The 23209-nt window shown below is 39.0% G+C and overlaps 2 protein-coding genes across 3 annotated transcripts; one reads left to right on the top strand and one right to left on the bottom strand.

The window, feature by feature from the left end:
- Positions 1-242: 242 nt before the first annotated feature.
- Positions 243-3144, bottom strand: LOC118455695 (myelin-oligodendrocyte glycoprotein-like). Its single transcript, XM_087839241.1, has 5 exons — positions 3057-3144; positions 1601-1978; positions 1362-1454; positions 384-493; positions 243-274 (listed from the first exon to the last, which is right to left on the bottom strand). The coding sequence occupies exons 1-5, from the start codon at positions 3142-3144 to the stop codon at positions 254-256; spliced, it is 690 nt and encodes a 229-aa protein (XP_087695367.1). The 3' UTR covers positions 243-253.
- Positions 3145-6402: 3258 nt separating this feature from the next.
- On the top strand, positions 6403-14194 carry LOC148103958 (Fc receptor-like protein 5). Of its 2 annotated transcripts, XM_087835162.1 has the most exons (6): positions 6403-6433; positions 7460-7720; positions 9024-9272; positions 9463-9591; positions 11560-11631; positions 14087-14194. In XM_087835162.1, the coding sequence occupies exons 1-6, from the start codon at positions 6403-6405 to the stop codon at positions 14140-14142; spliced, it is 798 nt and encodes a 265-aa protein (XP_087691288.1). In that variant the 3' UTR covers positions 14143-14194. The 2 variants fall into 2 exon arrangements, with proteins under 2 accessions (XP_087691288.1, XP_087691284.1); XM_087835158.1 differs by lacking the exon at positions 14087-14194 and having other exon boundaries at positions 11560-11735.
- The last annotated feature ends 9015 nt before the right edge of the window (positions 14195-23209 follow it).

Consider the following 23209-nt stretch of genomic DNA (forward strand, 5'->3'; position numbering starts at 1 on the left):
TTTAAAGTAACCGTATACTCTGAAGCCAGAGGTCAACATCACCTGACCAATCACTGAAGGCATGGTCATCATTTACAGTGATTTAGAGTTAAAGTTCATTTAGGTCCAAACAGATTATGGGACACATCCACTGTGTCCAGAAGAGGCTGGAAGAGTTAATGCTTTGAATTTTCACACACATATGAAAGATCCGTGGGTACGTAGGCAGCACTCTTCTCTGTTAACAGTTCCAATGCGCCCTTGCACAAAGCAATTAGATTGGAAGTTTCTTGATCTGCAGAAAGATTTTTTTTAATTATTTTTGTGCACAGAGTTTTAACTGTTTCAAAACTTTCAGACATGAAGTAAATGCATAAAAACAAATATTTAAGACTTTAACATACTTCTGCTTTTTGTGACTCTGTGATCAAACATCCTCCAACTGCGAAGCACAGAAGAATAAACACACAGAGAACCACAACTGGAATCAGTCGGCACCGCTCGGACAAACCACCTGCCAGGAAAAAACAAACAGAGATGAGACCAACTGTAAATGTAAACATCTTTATATTTCAATATTTTATTGATATAATTTTTATGGCTAATCATCAGAATCAGAATACTTTATTAATCCCTAAGGAAATTATATGAAGTGTGAAGTTTGGTAGACGATAAGTTAGTTCCTGTGATATCTTTATAATTCAGTACAGTCATAAGTCATAAAGCATAAGGCAGCCTCGGCTGCACTTTTAGATAAAACACTGATGTCATAAGCTAACACATAGCACTGCTATTTGCTGACTTCACATTCTCATCCACCCATATTATGGGTACCGATATAAGATAACAATGATCTTATATTGGTATATTGAAACTGTCTTAATAGTAGTAGAATCATAAAATCACTTTCTTCTTCAGTCCACCAGATCATGTTGTTGACTTTTTTGGGACATTTTTTGTGAGGTCAGCAAAGGTGGAGATAAACTGTATTATTTGACAATGATGAGATAAAGATTTGGGACATGGATTTGCAAAAGACCTGCATCTGTACTACAATGTGGAAAGCAAAGGCTTTTGTTACAGGCTTAGATCTAGCTGTGTGACAGTGTTACAATGATGAGAGCTGCATTAAATTTGGCATGCATAGAGGTCTGCTCATTTTCTCGCAGAACACCGGCGACCGCTGCCTTACATTCATAATACATGTACTCGTGTCGTAGTCCACACACGTATTCAGCTAAGTTGGATTAATATGAATGGTTCAGTGTCTCAGGCACTTGCAACATTTATGGTAGGTTCCACATGACCCAAGAGCAAAAAAGTGCTGATTTCAAGACTTTTTCATATTCTCTGTTGGGTGTATGATGGTCTCATGTTCTCACCTTTATCATCTATCTCTTCATTTAAATCAGGAACATGGAAATTTTCAGGATCCAGTTGTGTCTCTGTGGTCGCAGTTTCAGTTAAACTTGGGTCTGAAAGAACAAAATAAATTAAATAAAAATATGTATTTATCATCTGTAAATTAGCTGATATAACTAAAGTCATTGGTCTTATAGGTTTTTAATACTTTTGAGAAAAAATAAAGTGAGAAAAAAATGATTTTATCAGTCTGACTCACCAACAATCAGACGAACAATTGAAAACTTTGTTTGACCCTTTAACTTCGGGATGAAACATCTGTATCTTCCTTCATCTTCTAGTGTCACATTAGTGATTCTTAGTGAGATGTTTCCATCTCTCAGGCTGTCTGTGAACAACGCCGTCCTCCCGATGTACGATGGGAGCTTCATGTCGGGGACCTCGTGGGCATCTCTGTAAAGATGAACATATTCCACTCGGCTGAGCCGGTCGTTGGGGTCAGGACGGAGGTCCGGCTTTGACCACTCCACCGTCAACCCCGCCACGTTAAATGCTGGTTCCACTTGACAGGGCAGGATGACATCATCACCTGGAGCTGCTACAACAGGCTGAAGGGATCCAACCACGTGTAACTGACCTGAGGGACAAAAAGGGAGATTTTAGATAACACCAGGCTTATAATTGTCCAATTTTCTTCTTAGTGAAGTGAACATATCATGAATTAACAACACACACACAAATCTTTGTGCAATCTGTCTTGGCATTTTTTTAATCTCAATGTTGCTCAGTTGCTCCTAAATTCCAACCAAACACTGGCCCAGTCCCATCTGCACCTAAAGTCTAATCACTAAGGCCTAATCACTTAATCCTCACAGACTTAACTGACTCAAGAGGCAACTGACATAAGACCTTGAGGGTTCAAATCACACCTCTGGTATAAGTACAAAATCTCATGCAGTTATACTTATATATGGTATAGAAAACATAATGTGTTCCTAAGATTTAAATAGGCCAGTGGTACCCAAGTTATAGTAATACAGATTCCAATTCTTTGAGCCTATCAAAGCTAAACAAACTGCTAATGAAAAGGTTCGAGTCAAACATGCAGTCTTAGTATTTCTTCTTCTAACCATGCAAGTATGTAAGTTCATTAAAAAAAGAAAAAATCCAATACACTTTTCATTCATCAATTTTCATTTCTTAAGGGAGTGATTATGACAGATGAATAATTTATTGGTTATTCAAAAGAAAAAAAGTGAACCAACCAAATATTTTTAATGAAAAACAAAATCAACAGAGATTTCTGGACAATGCTTTATATCAGTTCAATTCAGCAAAAATATTTTTCAGTGATTTGTATTACGAGGGTAAGATTTGACCAATCAAATCCAAGCAGCCTACTGCCACCAAATATCAATAGAAGTAAACTGAAACGTTACACACAGACATCACAGCATCTAACGTCATTAGAATCAAAGATGCTGACATGTTTACTTTTTTATCTCCATAGAAATTAAAGGGATTGTCTCAGTCATGTTTATTTAATTGGCTACGATAACAGTACAGCCGCATAAGTCTGACAGGTCTCTAAGAGCGCTACATACGAAAACACTTCCATAACACACACACACACACACACACACACACATATATATATAGTAGTAATAATATTTGGCTGCAAAGCAAGGATACCTTACATGTACTCTAAAGCTTACCTTGAGCAAGCCTGAAGACAAAAAGGAGCGGAAAGACGACTATTGGAGTTGAGATAGAAATCCTGTAACTGAACTCTCCTACGCCCATTTTAATATGACAGTAATGCAGAAAATAATTAAAGCATCTTGAAACCAGCTTAATATAAGTCTGATCACGAGCTATAAATACATGAGGGGCGTGTCCTAACAGGTGAATTCCCCAGAAACACGTGCTTTTAACGTGATTAATTGTACAGTATCAAACTTGTTTAAACCAAATGGAGAAAGTAGTGAATATGTATCTCTACTTTTACTGAACTTGAAGTTTGAGAAAGCGAAAATTGAACGACACATGGGTGAATATAAAAACCAAACTTCCTAAGCAGCTGTGATATCACAGAGAAGAGACTCACCTGATCGGACCGCAGATTTGTAAATTCACGGTGACCATCGGATTCTCGGAGCTGTGTTTATAAGAAAACTACTTTATTTGGTAAAAGAGAGAGACCGTGGAGCAGCTGCTGCCTCGTTGGTAAAATGAAAGTAAAAAGATCAGAGGAGCGGCGGCAGGGATGGGGGAGGTTACGAAATCAAACACCTCCGATCCTCATTTTTAGTGAACAACAGCGGGCAACAACTGAATGAAGTAGCTGCTGAAAGGACCAACATGCAAAGGCCTCACATGGTCCAAGAATGAGCTCCCCTGCCTCCACCGAGTCTGTATATGTGTGCAGTTTGTCTTTCCTCATGGATGCGGATTTATTTGCTTTTATTTGTCTATGTGATAAATACAAACATGCTGCCAGTTAAACATCAGTGCATCACGGTGTTTATTTGTCGGTATCACCTTGTGTTCAAACATCCTGGTCAGCTGGGACTTTTCCGTCTGGGGTTAAATAGAAGTTGTGGATTTCCACTTTCATAGAAGCTCTGCTTTTTCAACCTGGCTGGGATGTGAGAGTGTGCGGTTGCACGTCTCTGTGTGTTAGCTTTATGTTAGACTGGCATCCAGTAAAATCTCACCCAGTTGTGAGCTTGACTTTCTAAAGCCCACCCTGCAGGTTCAAACTGGACTTTAGAGGAACTGGTACACAGATTCACCACAAACCACATCTGTACACGTTAACACTAGATTTACTAAACCTGCCAGGGAAATTTGTTTTGGAATTTTTGTGTTCACAGTTGGTAAGTATGGCCACAGGTCAGATGATTTGGAACTGTACAGTTTATACTTGTAGATGTTTTAAAATAACATTATTATCTGTTATATACACACCATTCTGCATTTCATCAGTAGCTATTATTCATCTCTGACTCTCTTCCACAGTGTGTCTGTGGCTCAACTTCTTCCGCCAACCCCAGCTGGTCATGTCAGATGGCTGCTCCTCCCTGAGCTTGTTCTGCTGGAGGTGTCTTCCTGTTAAAAGGAGGGTTTCTTTTTTCTTCCCACTGTTGCCAAGTGCTGGATCATAGCGGTCAGCTGATAGTTGCGGTTTTCTCTGGGCTATTGTAGAGTCTTTACAATAAAAAGCATCTTGAGATGACTGTTTTTGCAATTTGGAAAAATATAAAAAAAATTGTAATTGAACTGAATTATCTGCTAAAGTATGACTGCACATCCCACATGTTATTATGTAACCCACTGCTACGTAATAGTATATTATGTCAGTTAAAAGATAAAAGGAGCAACAGGAGGAATAAGACAACAAACATAGATGAAATCACAGAAAAGAGCTGTGGATGTTGGTATCTTTAATCTCTGAGATGAGTTTTCCTCCATAATCTCACAAATATGAGTAATCACTCATATTTAAGGTGAGGTTAGTTAAGTTATTTACTTAGTAACCTGAGTAAACCAATATTAGAAAAAAACGGATACATTTGGAGAGAAATTTGTCTAGAAAGTTGCATGATACGATCCTAAAGCTTAAATAGATGTTTAATAATGTGCCCAGTGATTTGTGTGTAACTTTTGAGGACCCGCACATGTGTGTAATGCAAATTTCTCTCCATAGATTTGGGCCAGCGACCTGTGTCGGGTGAGGTTAACATTTAGTTCAGATGTTGTAATGTTGTAATGTCTTCACTAAATGTCTCAACCTCTACTTCATACATAAATATAACTCCTGAAATACACCCCGTGTCTTTAAAGTCACATCTCCAGCAGTTTTGTCTGATCATCACCTGCTCTGTATCACAGCAGTTGCTGAATTGCTTCAGAAACAAGGCCCATGGACTGCATTGAGTCTTTTCATTGAAGAGTAATTAGATTCCCTTAGTTCCTGCTTGACTTTACTCTGTTAACAAGGTTCCCGTAAATACAGACTCAGCACACTTTGAAGCAATGGAGTAAAAGACGCTTTTGAAACACACCACACCGCCTCTGATGGAAGTTTCAGTGCTGCAGCTGTGTTTTGCCTGGTATATTTCAGTGCTTGTACAGTAGGGTCAATAAGTGTTATATGTTTTAAGACAGGGTTTTTTTTTAAAATTGTATTCATATGTATGTATATACATATATTTATTTATTTATTTCCAAGCAGCTTTATGTTGGTGTGTGTCGGCAGTTGTTGCTTTGAGTTGGCTAGAGAGTTAAACAACTCTGCACACTCCCACACAGTAGGTTGGCGTTCTTTCAAACCTCTACGCATTTGTGTCAAGAGGGTTTCAGTTAGTTACAGAGAGATTCGTTTGAAATCGTACTGGTGAGAAAGCAAAAGTCTTAAGTTTTGATTGAATGGGAAAGGTGCCCAAAGTATCACTTGTGATAGTGAGCCTCATCAAGCCAGGCGCTCTGGGAATTTTGCTGGCAAACCCTGCGTTACAGTTACCTAATCAAGTTAAATCTGGAGTTTTTGGGGGCGCTGTGGGAAATGCTTTTAGTTGTGCCATTATTAAAAAACCAAACAAAAACAAAAAACCCTTTAGGGGATATCTGCTTTTCTTACCAAAGTCCTGCCAGTAACCTGACTCCCTTCCAAAGTCTTGTGACATGAAACTTGTTTTGCAACCTGCATGTGCAAACTGCACAAATCAACAAATGCAACTGTAATATAACAGTAACATACTTCCAGACATCAAAATAATTACATTTCTTCTCTAAGTTTTATGCAATGTTTGAAGATTGTTATGCAAGATTTAAGTTTTTCTGCATGAATCTCAGGGCTGTTTTGATTCAGGTCTAATACATTATTAATATACTTCAGGTCTTCAGAGTGAAGAACGTAAGCATTTTGCATTTGTGGTTTCAAAAATAAAACTGTGACATACATCCTGCATAATTGTCTTTTTCACTAAGTCAGCACTGAGGTGTGATGCAGCCCCTCCGAAACTCTTCAGTCTGAGAGTTGAACACCAGCCAAGCAGCATGGAGATCACAGCTCTGTGCACAATTATGGGTGAGTACTAGAATGTGTCAAGTCTCCAGTGAGTCTGTGTGTGGGCTTTAGGTTTTGGATTTAATGAACAGATGGGTTAATAGTTCAGCCTTTAATCTTTTCACAAAATTAAAGAGAAATCAAGTTTTTGTATTTCACATGAATTCAAACATACTTTACAATAAACTGCAAGCTATGTGATTATTTGATATTACAAGGTAATTGTTACTTTATAATCGTTAAACCATCTTGCAAAACTGAGCAACTTTTACAAGCAAAAAGTTGCCTCATTGTTGCTAAACTTCTTACATTTTATTGCTGTCTGTGTTCAGTTTACAGTTTCAGTATTTTAATGTAGTTTCTAAATACAGAAGTTTTTGATCATATTTTATTAATTTGAGTTCATTTATCTATGAAGTTGTTTTTAGATAATGAAGTGAAATTAAGCAAATGTTAATTAATTATTGATGTGCTCATGAGGTAAATAATACAACAGACAATAAACAAAATAAAAAGCATTGCAGCTGAGCATTTAATTAGGGCATAAAACCGTATTTGCACTCTGGCATCCTGATACAGATCACATATTCACCCATAAAGAGCATCGTTCAAAAACCCCACATGTGTTTCATATGAAACCTTGTAACAGAAGATGCAGATGTATCTGTTTTGTGGGTAATATGTGAAGCTTTCATTACATATGTCACGTAACAGAGCAGCAAAGAGGAGACAAATGGTGTCAGCTGTGTTTCTTTTGATTTTACAGTGCATTGTTGTTTCATGAAACAGCAACTGGTGGAAACCATTTAGCATTATTAATTGCAAATACTCTACACTCATTTGGTTTCCGTTCACCCACGACAATAGAGGGAAGCACCTTCTCAGAGAATTTTCACAGAACAGATGCTACAGCAGCTTCAAGAGCAACTAGACTCAGTTTTAGGTGGTGGTGGCTACCTTATAGCTCAAACCTTACATCTTTAATTGTAAAAGTATTTAATTGTTTTTCACCTTTCTGTTTGTTGTTTCTTTCTCTGTTTCTTTCAGCCACTTTGAGTATCTTTCCCAACAGATCTCAGTTCTTCAAGTACGATCCTGTTACACTGAGCTGTGGAGAGCTTAAAAACTCTAATTGGACAATAAAGAGAAACACGTCAACAAAAACAAATGAAGAGTGTCCCAAACACTGGGGTACAAAAAATGAATCAAACTGCTTCCTTCAAGATGCTTACCCATCAGACAGTGGATTGTACTGGTGTGACTCTGGAGCTGGAGCCTGCAGTGAAGCTGTCAACATCACTGTGACCGGTGAGTTTAAGTACTAAATTGAAGAGGCCGTCATTTGGATTTAAAAGCCAGATTACAGATAGTTCTGTTTGCAGAGTTTTGATTGAAATATGACACCAACATGCTGGTGGGATGTTCAGCAGGTTTATGAAGTTTATCATATTAAAATAGTGAAAATTTTCTAATTAGAATTAAGCGCCAATCAACACAGATTTGGACCTAATAGAAAATGTCACAGAGTCGACTGAGGGTATTTAAATTAATGCATCAAATTTCAGGGGAATCCAACCAGTAACCATTATAGTGGGTCACTTTATGTTAATGTTGTGTTATTACAGACTAATAACGTGATATTAAATATTAAATATGCACCATGAGAAGCCTGACATGAAGATTTGTTGAAACAGCTACAAACCTCATTTATGTTTTCCAGCCAAATGACTTCTTACCCATTGTCTGATATTAATGCTGACTGTGGCCTCCTGATAGCAAACAAGCAGATTCAAAAAACAGACTTTTGCTAAAATACAGAAAAGAGCATTATTATTGTTTTACTTCTTTAAATATCTAATATGAAGCTAGAACCTGCACCCTGTTAGCTTAGCATAAATCATTTAGTTCAAAATAAACAAAAACTTGTATCATGGGGTACAAGCATGCTAACCAGAGGGTGTAGTTCTGGAGTAACTAGGAGAAACATGTAAAGGGTAACTCAACACCTGCAGTTAGCTAAAGAAATTAGCATAAACTCTAATGGCTGACTCTAATGGGTTTTGAATTAAAGTACTGCAATAAGGGTCATTTAGATATTAGTGCATGGACAAAGCTTATTCGAAGCATGGCTAACAGTTAAAGCTTTTAGTTAATACCATAGCTTCGCATAATCAATAATTAGATGAAACGCTGGAGCTAGCTAAAATTATGAACAAAAAGTTATAAACTATTGACCTAAAAGTATGCCCTGCCAGTTAAAATATTTGGATAAAAATGCTAATTAATATTTAGAACTAAAAATCTAGCTCGGTAAACAAAAAGGATACATTAGTGAAATTTATCGCTATGTGTAATGAAATGAAAAGCTGTTAAATGCAGTAGTAACTTAAAATGGCATGTGAATGGCTGAATTCATTCAAACATGACAGATGTTGAGGAGGAAGTTTTTTTCCATTTTGAGCTTATCTGATCTGGACTATGTCTTGGTCTAAGGAAGAAGGATAGTTTGGATTGACTATGTTGGATTTCAGTTTTTGTTTTGTTTTTTAACTGATGCTTTGAGCCATCTTAAAACCAACTAATTGATGATTTCTGTCATGCTGTTGTTAAGGAGGCTCTGTGATCCTGGAGAGTCCGGTCCATCCTCTGCAGGAAGGCGATGCTGCAACTCTGCGCTGCATGGATAAACAGGCTTCTTTTATCAACCTCCCAGCTGAATTTTATAAAGATGGCCTCCTCATCAGGAACAGCTCTACAGGAATCATGACCATCCTCAAAGTTTCAAAGTCTGATGAAGGTTTCTACAAGTGTACCATCTCTGGTAGCGGAGAATCACCGGATAGCTGGCTGTCTGTCACAGGTGAGAAGACTGAAAAGTAAAAAGGAAACAAACTTTTTCACACAGTAGATATAACTTCTGTTTGAACATTTGTTGGTGCTTTTATTTGAGCGTAGCACAGAGATCACAGTCTACCAACACGATAGCCCAAACTTGTTGTTGCGTTTGCATCAAGAACAAACTGTGGTTTCTGTTTTCTATTGTGTTTAAGCTGGGCGACCCAAATCTTTTCACTCCCCTCCTATGTATGTTGTGCTTCCTGTGGTGGGTGTCTGCCTCTTGCTGGCTGTGGTGTTGGTTGTGCTGGTGCTGCTGCTCTGCCTCTGGAGGAACCACAAAGGTCAGTCTGTTTTTGAAGTATATCTGTTAGCCACAGCTTTGCACTTACAGTCATATTCTTTAGTTACTGTAAACACACAGTTTATATCGTTCAATTTCTCACACAGAATCCCGCCGCTAAAATCCAAAAGTGCACTGCTGGTTAGAGTGCCCTAAATTTCCAATAAATTAAGGTACTTTACTTTATGAAACTATGTACATATTAAGATTATATTATAAGTTTCAAAGAGATTAACTGTTAGTGTTTCAGCATGGCGATAAAGAGTCAGTTTATCTGTTGTTCTTTCGGCTGTCACCACAGCAGTACTTGATTTAGTAGATTTTTTCCCCTGGATGGCATTTCTGGCAGGGTTGTGTCACATCAGATAACACCATGCAGTCTCAAAGAGTCAGATTATGCAAATTTCCAGAAGAAAATTATATGTGCGTATTCATTGCATACAAGTATCAGCGCAGCTCTGCATACTGACCCTTTGTGGCTCTTTATTTAGTAAAACGAGAATATTGAAACTTAAAAAGTGATCGGACGTAAACAGTGTCTTTGATGCCTTTTTTAAATCTTGGTGCTAGCTTTTACACTCTTAAGCTTAACAACCAATAAAACATTTGAAAAATAATGATACAGTCTAAACAAAGGTGACTGAGAGCGTCATTTCCCGCATAGTTTCTATTCATTTCTAGCCGACCAATTAACTTTGCCTTTCAATAGATAAAAGAACAATCTTTCAGGTTTTAGATCCACCCAAATTTATTTTTGAACTTAAAAAAAGAAGACATCTTTTGCTCACAATATAAATATAAATGCACATTTTAAAAATGTGATTAAATCAATTTAAAATGATGATTTAATATTTCTTATGTACTGTTCATATACACTCAATGAACACTTTCTTAGAAGGGCTGTAATGAAACTGGGCTAGTCATTGGACTATTTTTGATTTTGCTGAGTGTTGATATGATTCTTAGTTATTATTTTCCACATCAAAAATGTGTTTTGCTGCATTTCGTTGTGGTTATTTTGGAAAAGCCATGTACTTTCGCTTAGTTCATATCTTCCCCCTTCTGATTAAAGATTTTGGGTCAATTGTTGGCACCAGACATGGTTTTAACACAGGCCTGTACATACATGAGCTGATATACTTAAAACACAGTGGTGCGACTAACGTAAAAAAGTATGAGTGCATCGTGTCTTACATATTCTTCTGTGTTATCAGCTGTTCGATCTCCTTGGTATGTCTTTGTGTTTCATGAGCTCACTGCAGATCTGATCTCTGTTTAGTCACTATTTGTATGATGAAAGTGTTGAAACTCACTGCACAGAAACCGTTTATGTTGTATTTGTTTGATTTAAGTCAAAACAGAGGGCCTGTGTGAAAAAACACAATCAGAAAGTAATCGGGTCATTGTTGATTCTGGTGTGTTTAGACATAACTGTAAGACCAAAAATAATACTTGTAGTATTAAACCATGAAACTATCAAACCCTCCCCCACACTTTTACAGGTTTATGTAAAGACTTCACTTGTTCTCCCTGTGTGGGTTTCTTTCGGGTAGTCCAGCTTCCTGCTCACATTGCAAGCCTTAACTGAACTTCCTCGTCTGTATCTGCAGGAGTTTATGCATCGCTGAGAGCTCATTGTTGGGAAACAGCATAAAAAAGCAGCAGATGTTTCCTGGTAAAACAGTCAGAGAGTGTCATGTAGAAGCATTCAGGTCACTGAAAACAAAAAACCTGGAAGAGCGCTACAGCTTTAAGAATCTAATTTTGATGAATCAACAGCAGGATTTACGTTACAAATGGTTTTCTGTGATGTTCTCTCTTTACTAAGCTGATCTATATTTAGTGATTTAACCGAACAAACTATATAAATGAGATCGATTACATGTAGCAGAGAGTTATATGTTTAACTTTATGGTCGAAAATCATATTTCCAAGCAGATGTTTAACAGTGAGAAGTATTGTGCTGCAGGTGAAACTGACCCTGATGTTTCCTACACTGATGTCACCATCGTACCGGAAGTGCAGCCAAAGAGTGATACAGGTAAAAACACACGCAGAGCTCTTTTCCCACACGTACACAAGAGCCTGAAGCATATGTATGTTATTTATATTACCTCAGTTTTTCCCTTTTGTGGAAAGTTATAAAGACTTTATTTGTGTATGTTATCTGGTCATGAGTGAAACTTCTTTGACCTTTGAGTCAAGTGTAAACGTAGCTGCATGAAACTACGACCTCATTGTTTAATGACACAAGAGTATCAGTCGTTATCAAGGAAGCACATGAACAAGTTTCATTTTGTTAATTATTTATAGAGTCAGTGGAGTATCAACACATAATAAGATACAAACGATAACTAAACATAGAAAGAAGCAAATACAGGTGGGTGGCTCACAGGGGGTTCAGAGAGTTTTAAAAATGTGGTTTCACTTGTGGTCGGGGGGGATAAAACCAGACAGAGAGCACCCATGAGTAATAAAAATATAATCAAAATCTGTTGTGTTCCCAGATTGTCGCGTTTAATGACTTTTGGTTTCTATTTAAATGTTACTATGTTTAGTTTCTCCGGGTTTACTTCTGCCTGGTCTATGGGCATTGCTCATTACATTCTCCTGTGCTCCTCTCCTCGCATCTTAGTCCCCCCTACCATGAGGAGAGACTACTCATATTTGATATTTAGGGCCCCGATTTAAAGTCACAATATGACACAGTGTGGCAAGATAGTATACAGTGCTGTGCAAAAGTCCTGAGCAAACCTAATTTTTTTTATATTTGGTTTCCAAGGGGTCAGACTTCCCTGTAATCTTTCTCAAAGCGGTCTTGAGCAGTAGTTCTCCAGGCTTTCTGAAGGTCTTTCAAAGATTTCTTTTGGACACTGGCTGCTTTTTCACTCTTTTTAATTTTTTTATTTATTTAAATTTTTTAGGGGAATGTGTTTTTTATTTGTTAAGCTACTTAACTCAACTATTAATCACTGAAGTATAAGGAACCTAACCCACTGATGTGTCAACACATAACAAAGGATTAGCAAAGAACACATTTTCAATTGCGTCGTTGTTGCACATAAATATTCCCATTTTGTCATCAGATTCTACAAAAATGCCAAAGATAACACCGTTTGAGAAACACAACACAGCATTTTTGCACCAACACAATACTTCCCAAAGAACCATTAGCCGAAAATCTTGGAAATCTCTGCACATTTACTCATGCCTCATCAGAATTGGTGTTAAGTGGTAGGGCTGCCATCAAGAACCCATTCTTAAGGTAGGAAAACAGGAAGTGATGGAGTGAATCCCAAATTAAAATATTTGGTTCAAACTGTCATCAGTATGTACAGAGGAGGTCATGAGAGAGGTACAGTGAGTGTCTACAGCCATCTGTAAAGCTTCCTCATGGTTTTTTATTTCACTTCAGCCAGTGTTTTGGAGATCTTGTCAAAACTGATGAAATTATGAATACAGAAAAAATACCATCAGGTTTTGATCCACAACATCTGAAAAGCATCTCAAAGGCAGCAACTTCATTTTTCAGCATGGCAATGATCCCAAACACTGCCAATGCATTAGAAACACAGTGTTAGAAAAACACACAAAGAAACACTGTCAGTCATGGACTCGCCTCCCTGAGCCCGGGCTTCAACATTGTTGAAGTACAGGATCATATAAAGACAGACAACATCTAAAGAAGAGCTTTGAATGTCCTTCGAGAAGCCCGGAGAACTTTTCCTGAAGACGATTTAAAGAAACAAGAACGCTGCCTAAGAGAGTTCAGGCTGTGTTGAGGAATAACACAACCTTCAACTTTGTAAGACCTGTACAAGCTTTCATTGCCTAACATACTGTGATTTTATGTTTCACTGCATCATTGCGTCCATTTTCCATATAAGACAGGCTGAACTCTGTCCTCTCTCCTTTAAATGCATTTTAGGGATTTTTCACATGGAGTACTGACTTTACTTTCTGGTCATTGCTCAGCCTCCCTCAGCGCCTTGCATTTGGTTCCTCTACCAGGCCATGACTTGTCTTCATGACAGAAACACAGAAAAGTGGCTTATAAATGACTGCTGTGTCCTGTGCCATCACAGAAATTGTTTTAAATGTAAAGACTTACTGCATTTCCTATTATTGGTACACAAAGATCTTCCTTAATAATAATGTTAAAAATGTTTTAGCATCAAAATGTACGCAGTGCTTACGGTAAAAGTATTCATTATAAAGAATTGCCCATTACTACAAGTGAGTACTGATTCACTGCAACACTTCAGTGCTGAAGGTAGAGGCAGTCATATTTTAAGGGGGCGGGGACACCCCCTTCAGACTGTGTGAGAGTCATTGAAAAATGAAGCGTGAAACAAAGAAAGCCCACACATCTGTTCCCTGCCTGGTGTCACTGTAAGTAGATGTTTTAAAAATGTATAGCATGTGATGAAGTGTAGTTGAACTTTAATGTCTGCATGTTGTTAGTAGTTTAACAGTTTGCATCTTTGTGTCTTTAGCAGAAACAGATTCTGAAGCAACTTTCTATTCAACAATCAAACCAGCAGCCAGCTGAGCGGCGGCATCAGAGTGTGTGCTGGGATCTATTTTCGTTTCGTCTTCATGTATAAAAACTGTAAATGTAAAGTGAGCCGAGTCCTGCTGCAGCTGAAGACCCGCTTGTTTTGCATGCACTGCTGTAAAATCATAGACTTTTGTTCTTAAACTATTTATTGTTTATTCTTTTTGTCATTTTTTTGCTTGTGATTTGTTTTTTATTAAATTTTTAATATAACTCATGAATAACAAACAAACACTTCCAGCTTGGCAGTTGAAGAAGTGGATGACAGAGTGCTCAGTTTCTGTTTTTCAGCGGTGTATTGAGTAACCTGTTCTACTGCTATGAATGAAGCTCGGAAAATAGAAAACTGGAAAATGTACTCCAGAATTACCCGACTGAGCCAGTCCCTTGCAATTTCTCGTCACAGTGTTTGCTTTCACGTGTACAAGTGAAACTTCCTTAATAGGTTTATTATGTGTGGATCTGTTTATAGAAACTGAGCAGACAGGGACTTCCCACTAATTTACTCATGATTAGCTCACTTCCTGTTCCTTCTTCCCACTGTATCTGATTTCATTCAGATACTCAGAGCTCATCAACAGATCCTGTCAGGCTCTAATTTTAATCAGGTTTTTAGAAATGTGGTTTTCATTTAATCATTGTTTCAACTGCATTTAAAACTCTTCTTCAATTTTACCATTTATATCTTTAAATCACTGAATTTATGCTTTGTAGTTTCCCCCAAACACTGACTCATCCACTTGTTTGCCTCAGGCTTCTCCATGTGAGAGGAAACTCAATCCACGTGTCCTAGAGCTATCTTGTAATCATACTAATGAAAGTAAGTCATGACAAAGCATTTTTTTCTATCGCATTGTTACCCTGGTTTTTTTTTTTCAGATGCCAAGTTTCTGTCATTTTGTTATTTAACAGTGAGTGTGTCATATGCTAGTCAGGTGAATGTAAACTATTGTCTTGTACTTTCCTGGCTCTCCAAGAAAATGAATTATTATTTTAATCATAAAGTTGTCTAACATTTAATTTAAAAAGGGAAAATTTGTGGTCTAAATAAATAAAATATATAAATATTGTTCTTCTCTTTAAATTGATTTGTCAGTACAAAGGACCACTTAATTGAATGAAAGAGCAAACACACAGTAACAAAGTATTTTATTTTATTTGTATAGTACTTATTCTATTGTATTCCTTTGGCTGGTATGATTTCTATTTTTGTATAGTATGTTATTCTGTTTATCTTATTCTATTCTATTGTTTTTCTCTCCTAATTTTTACAGCTCTTGTACTTTCTGCCGTGTGGGTCTAATAAAGGTTTATCTTATCTCTTACCTTTCAGTCTGAAACCTCAGCTTGTGCAACATTTTAAGACAAAACCCAAACAAAAAAAGCAGATTTAATAATAGGTTAATTTATTTACGTGAAAAAGTGAGCTCTGCAATCTCAAAACACTATTTACTGAGGTCATTTCTAAGAGTTACACTGATTTTGACAGTATAAAGTCACATTTCTCACTCACGCCACCTAGCGGGCCCCTTTTTTATTTGTCAAACATGATTCACTCATAGTGCTCTCTCTCCCATGTGTTCAAATGTTGTTCTTATCTTAGTCGGAGTCTAAGGACAGAGTTTCCTGTGCAGATACGAAAAAGATCAGAAAACATGTCACATTAAAATCGGTTCTGATTAATTTTTCTAGTATAAGATAAATGTCTGAGGTGGCAGGAGATGTTGACGAGAGCAAATATAAAAACTGGCTTCACTTTTTAATTTTATTTATACATCCAAATCTCAACAACAGCAGTTTCTTCAATGCACTTTATGTAGTAAGTTAAAGACTATAATAATACAAAGGAGACTTTTGAAGTGGAATCTCCGCTTACAATCATCGCTGCAGAGTGTGAAGTCGTTCTAAAATGGAAAACGACTCTGCCCCCTAGTCGTCAGTGTATTGGTGGTTCTTGGTGTCCGAGGCTGGGCGCTAAGGTATGTACCGGCTCACTCCTGGTGGCTGCTTGACAACACCTGTGCCTCAATCAGGCCCTCTGCCCTCTGGGCTTGCGGATCGGTTCACTCTGGCGCAGCTGGCTGCTGGCAGAGCCCGCGGACATGTCACTGCAGCCCCCTCAGGCTTGTTCTTCGTGGCTGCTGGGTGACCCCTCGTTCGGGGGCTCTCCTCAGCTCTTCCCAGGAGGGTGACACAGTTGCCCCTCCAATTGTTAGTGTGATGGTGTTGTGTTTATTATGTTGCTCTCTTTTTTGCTTCTTCTTTTTTTCTTTTCTTAACAGGTGATCCAGGTGGTTTGTTTTTAAGTGCCCTTTCTCACTGTCCCTCTTCCCCTCTGTCTTTCTCCCCCCTCTCTTTCTTTGTTCCTTTCTTTCTCTCTTTCCTATCCCCCAGTCATGTCTGTCCCGTCTGTAACAAATGAAAATAAAATAAATAAATAATAATAATAATAACCAAGGTCAATCAAATGGACCAATCTGGCAAGGTGATCTAATTGGATAACCTTGATCCATGATGATCCACTTGGTAAAGTAAATCCATTGGGCATCTTTCTTGGCCTTCAGACAATAATTCCGATGGCTTAAGAACCAAACAGGACAGGCCAAAAAACAAATAAACAAAAAAATGACTCTGCCCCCTGGTGATCATTTCCAAACCGGGATTTCTCTTTGTGTTTTGATGTTTCACACACTTAAGCGGTGACATGTTTGGTGGTTTAAAACGAGACAAAACATCAGGATAATCTGAAAAACCTAAATGCAGGGCAGAAAATACAGAAAGTAAAAGTAAAAATAATGAGGGATTGCATTTATATAGCGCTTTTGTAGGCACCCAAAGCGCTTTACAATTCCACTATTTATTCACTCTCACATTCACACACTGGTGGAGGCAAGCTACAGTTGTAGCCACAGCTGCCCTGGGGCAGACTGACAGAAGCGAGGCTGCCATGTCTGGCCAATACCAATAGGAGTGTCTTGCCCAAGGACACAGCGGCCAACGACAGTGCTGGGGATCAAACTGGCAACCTTCTGGTTACAAAATGAGCTTCCCAACCCACTGAACCACAGTCACCCCAAGCAGAAGAGCTAAAGAAGAATCTAACATTTCAGCAGATGTTTTTCACCGGAGCAAAATCACAAAGTGAAGCTGTTGTGAAAGCAAGTTTTATTGTAGCAGAGGAGACAGCCAAATCAGCCCGGCCGTTATATATTGGATATTAAATTGATGCACGGGACAATGACAGGAAAAGACATTTTTGAAAACTTATGAGACAAAGCAGAAAGAGAAAGCGAGTCAAGGACAACAACAAGAGACAACATCGTCACATTAGAAAGGTAGGATAGTAATCATCCACAATTATTTTCAGTTGCGGATGATAAAAGATTCAGAAAGTTTATTCATGCAGAAAATCCTATGTATGCAATTCCAAGCAGGAAAACACTCTCTCCAAAAATCATCCCAGGCCTATATGACAGACAATGTGCATCTTCTTTCAATTTTGCATATTTTAATTTATATTTTATTGTGTTGTGGTTTGCAGTGTTTTGTGTTGTTTCGCTTTAAATTAGTTTAAAAGAAAAAAAAAAAGCTGAAAATTGAAATAGTTAAAAGTTCTCTCTCTCACACTCTTATTGTCTTTAGACACTGTGACAACTGAAGAAACACAAAGTTTACAACAAATGTTTTTGAGCTTATCAGAGTCTCTGATGTCAGTGTCCATAAACAGTCTTGTGCAAGCAGAACAGAAAAAATGCAAAATAATGGATATCACTGAAATTGTCTTCTTATTACCAATGTAGAACACGTATGTAACATTATATAAACAATATACATGAAACCATACCTTGCGCCTCTTGGAACACACGCAGAATAGCATTAACATTGAGGTTGTAGATGCATCTGTAGCTCTGTATCCATGCTAGCTCCACAATGCCATGGTTGTGCTCTCAGCCAAACTCTGGTCATGTGACCATTACAAACTCTACCTCATACAAACTTTACAGCACTTTACATATTTAACAAACCAATATTTTGTAATCACATATTTTAGACATGTTTTTTAATCAGTGTTACACTTTTATCATCTTATCCAATAAATAAAGGATACGATGATAATGAAAATGGAACAAAAAGGAGGGCGTGGTAGACAAGGTAAACAAGCACATTTCTTAGAAGAGGAGAATGTGGAGAGTGAGGAGGAAGGAGCTAAAATGGACCACATAAAGGCAAGTAGTATGACTATGTATAATGTGCATGAGGAGATTAGTATCCTAAGGTCCTCCCTTAGCTTCAGACAGAAGCTAAAAGTAAATGGACACAATGTGACAATTGAAGTAGACACAGGCTGTGGCTACACTGCCATGTCGAAGGGGTCATTTTAAAAACCTTTTGAAGGCAGTAATGCACCCAAAGTAAGCAAGTATGGAATCAAACTGAGAATGTATGGAGGCCACAAGGTACCCATGTGCAGGGACAGACTGGGACTAAAAAACAGCCCTGGACTTTGCGTGCGGAAACTCGGCAACAATAATGCTTGGCATTAGTGTTACAAGACTTTAATTGTGGCTTATGCTATCAAACCATCAAAATTATAGCAACAGTGCTGATGTTGAAAAAAAAATGATGGAATGGATTTAAAAAAGGTTTTCTTCCAAGACAGCATGGAATAGATTATATAAAATGCTGTTAGATAATGTCTTAAAATGAATTTATTACTTGATAAGCTTAATCATTTATGCAGTAATTACTCTTACTGCACAAATAATACCACATCACAGAACAGCCAGTACTTCCTGGAGTACCGGCTGTTCTGTGATTCTCCAGAATACACAGATGCAAAGTCCACCCCTGCCCGTGTGGGGAGCAGCCAAAGTGCAGGTGGAATTCAGAGACAGTAAAAAAAAACCTGGATGTGGTGGTGGCTGAAGGGGCTGGAACTAGTTTGATGGGTTGGGGGTGGATTAAGGCCCTTCAATTAGACTGGCAACCTGTACATAAGATAGAAGGCAGAGACGATGCCTTACAGTGGATACTGGCCAGATATGAAACAGTGTTTAAGGATGAGTTGGGAACGCTGAAGGGGTTTGCAGCAAAGATACATGTAGCCAAACCGTGCTTCTATAAGACCCAATCAGTTACGTTTGCTATGAAAAAGAAAGTGGAGCAGGAACTGGAGAGACTGTTTGGAGGAGAAGATCATCCAACCAGTGAAATTCTCAGAGTTGGCCGCACCCATCGTACCCATGCTAAAGCCAGACTCCAGTGCCAGAATTTGTGGTGACTACAAACAGACTGTTAAACAGGTGTCACCTGTAGAACAACACTCATTCCAAGAATGGAGGACATGACAGCGGGGCTGGCGGGAGGAGAAAAATGCACCAAGTTAGATATGAGTCACGCATACAACAGGTTGATGACTAATCTCGAAAGTATGTCACAGTAAACACACACAGGGGTTTGTTTACATACACCAGGTTGCCATTTGGTGTAAGTTCAAGTCCTGCCATTTTTCAGCGCACCATGGAGTGTGTTGCAAGGTCTGACCAATGTCACAGTGTATCTGGATGACATCATTCTGACGGGAAAGAATGACAAAGAACATCTTCAAACAGTGGATGGAGTGCTGCAGCGCTTGGAGGAGGCGGGCCTGCGCTTAAAAAGGAGCAAATGTCAACTCATGGAGAAGGAAGTGACATTTTTAGGACATTGGGTGGATAAGACCAGTTTACATCCAATGGCAGCAAAAGTGAAAGCAGTGCAGGAGGCGCCACCCCCAAAATCAGTGACAGAGCTCAAAGCTTATTTGGGGTTGTTGAACTTCTGTAATAAGTTCTTGCCAAACTTGTCCACACTGTTGGCCCCACTGCACAAGGTTCTGAGAAAGGGGGAACCATGGTGTTGGGGACCAGCACAGGAGAAGGTTTTCTGCAAGTCAAAGACTGTTGCAGTCAAGCAGTGTATTGGTGCACTATGATGAGCAGAAAGATTTAATTCTTTCTTGCGATGCGTCCCCCTATGGAGTGGGAGCAGTACTAGCTCACCGCACGCCAGATGGTCAGAAGAAACCCATTGGGTTTGTATCACGTACCCTGAATGCAGCAGAAAAGAACTACTCACAGCTGGATAAAGAAGGATTGGCTGTAATATTTGGTGTATAGTATTTTTTACAAGTACCTGTACAGCAGGAAGTTTATGATTATCACGGATCATAAGCCATTGATAAGTTTGTTCCATGAGATGAAGGCCGTCCCTAAGATGGCATCACAGAGGATCATGCGATGGGCGGTGTTATTAAGAGCATATGAGTATGTCATTAAATACAGAGAAGGCAAGAATAACAGTAATGCTGATGGTCTGAGTCGTCTTCCTCTTCCAGAGAACCTCCCTAAAGAGGTGGCAACAGAGGAACAGGTGTTGATGGTAGATCAGGACCAGGAGGGCGTGATGACATGTGAGCAGCTGCAAAGATGGACAACCAAAGATCCCATACTCTCCAGAGTGCGTGAGTATGTTTTGAGAGGATGGCCCACTATGCAGCATCCTAATTTTCAGCCCTACAGACAAAGACAACAGGTGCTGAGTGTGCAGGATGGGCGTGTGCTGTGGGGGGCGAGGGTGGTGATACCAGAACGAGGTCGACGCCCCCTTTTGGAACAGCTACATCAGTCACACCTGGGAATGAGCCGCATGAAGGGCCTGGCCAGAAGCTACATGTGGTGGCTGCATATGGAGACTGACATCGAAGACAAGGTGAGGTCCTGCAGTACTTGTCAAGAACATAGACACAAGTCTCAAGAGGCACCGCTACACCCCTGGGAGTGGCCAGAAAAGCCCTGGAGAAGAATAGATATTGATTATGCTGGCCCGTTTTGAGTAAAATGTTCTTAGTAATAGTGGACGCCCACTCCAAATGGTTAGATGTGTATCCAGTTCCATCCGCTACAGCAGCTGCAACCATAGACTGCCTGAGAAACTGTTTCAGCACGCACGGCCTTCCTGAGATGGTGGTCTCAAACAATGCCCAGTCTTTCATAACTGCACAAACTAAAGAGTTCAGGGCAAAGAACGGAATCACTCACGTCACCTCCGCTCCATATCACCCAGCATCCAATGGGTTGGCAGAAAGAGCAGTGCAAACATTCAAAGAACTCATGCAAATGAGTGCTGGACACACACTGGCAACCAAGTTAAACAGGGCTCTGCTTAGTTACCGAATCACACCACAATCCACAACAGGGAAGTCTCCCGCTGAGTTGATGATGGGCTGGAAGTTGAGGTGTACTCTTGATTTCATACACCCTGACTTGAAACAGTAGTGACAGCAAAACAAGATAGCCAAAGACTGTATCATGATACACATGCCAAGCACAAGTTTGTTATTACAGACAGAGTATTGGCGGAGGACCCAAATGGATACCAGGACTTATACAGGAGATGACAGGGCCTGTTTCCTACTTGGTGATGCTGGGTAATGGGACAGTGGTGAGGCGTCATGTAGATAAGCTGTTTGCCTTGGAGCCGTGCCTGTGAGCAGAAATGCCTGAAGGCCACCCGGGCAAGAACCCAAAAGCAGCACCAATCATCAGCGCTGAGGCAGGAGACAATGATGAGAAAACATTGAGGTGCAAGTTACACCAGTGGTGAAGCCACAGGAGTCACCAGCCACTGTGTTACGGTGATTGCAAAGAACCAAGAGACCTCCTGAGCATCTGAGAGACTTTGTGCCGTGATTGACAATAATAAGAAGGAGATTACGGTGAACTGTTATAGTTTAACCTAAGACTGTTGGACTAAAGGTTCATTATTACGGAGTGAAATTTCCATAAAGGCTGGGGACGGGGTTGTTGCATTTCAATAAAGGTGAAGTTTTTGTTTATGGGTATTTTATGTAGTGATTAAAACTACAGAGTTTCAGTTTAAGGGGGGGGGGAATGTTTTGTGGTAGCAGAGATTTGTCCACCAGGGGGCAACAGTTGTTTGAGAGTTTGTCAGCGTGTGTGGCTCATGCCCCAGTTCATACAATAAAAGAAATGACTGTGAGGTCAACATGGTCTCCGTGGTTCCTTAGTTGTGGGATATCACAGTGCCTATGCCATCTCCAAAATACGCTTGCTGATGTCAGGGCAGCATGAGTACGAGCAACTTTTTTTTGGAGATGCCCGTGATGCTACCCCCACCACGATCATTCAAATGCCACATCAAAGAACACTCACTATCGTAAACACATTCCACTTTTAACATATTAGCTCACTAAGCCAGTAAACTGAGGATGCTCTAATGACGAGAAGACTGTCACAGGGATTTATACACCACCACTTTAGTTTTTACCTGCTTATGTGGAAAATTGTGCAAGATAAGGTAGGGTAGAAGGCTGATTGCGGCATAGCATGTTACTGTTACATTAGAAGTGACTGTGTAATTCTGATATAACACATTTGACCTAACAGTCCTATTGTCAATGTGGGGAAAACACAAAACTTTGAGGGGAAGAGGTATTTCCTCTCCTTTTTCATGAGTCAGAATAGTGTCTGCTGTTTTTCTACTCACAGCATTATTCATATTAAAATCAGAATCAGTTTTCCACTACCAAGATAAGGCTAATGTGGCAGCTACATTCATGTTTCAATGTCTCACTGCTCCTCTGATTATATGAGAAACAAAAAATCGATTTCCTAATTCAAATCTATTTCAATTTGAATAATCCTTGATTTTTAAATTAAAGCTATTTTGTCCAAAATGTCAGAATCTCAGCTAAAAGCTCACAAAACTATTTCAACAACCACCAAAAAGCTAAAACAGCAAATTTTTTCTGTGTTTTATCCTGAGTTACTCTGACACAAAGGCATCTGCTGTGTTTATACCAAGATAGTTCACACTGAGTTTGTAATTGCAGTGTCAGTTCACTTTGAACATGTCATTTTCCAGCAGGAACCTCAGAAAAAATCCCTGGGCCTTAATAGGTTAAATAAAAAGTGCAAAATTGTAGATGCTTTAGAATTTATTCTTACTTTGGAAATCAACATATTTAATTTACAACGTTAGAGGGTTCTTTCGACAGTAC

Source organism: Neolamprologus brichardi, chromosome 3, assembly GCF_056152115.1.
Source record: "Neolamprologus brichardi isolate AB-2024 chromosome 3, ASM5615211v1, whole genome shotgun sequence".
Classification (NCBI taxonomy): domain Eukaryota; kingdom Metazoa; phylum Chordata; class Actinopteri; order Cichliformes; family Cichlidae; genus Neolamprologus; species Neolamprologus brichardi.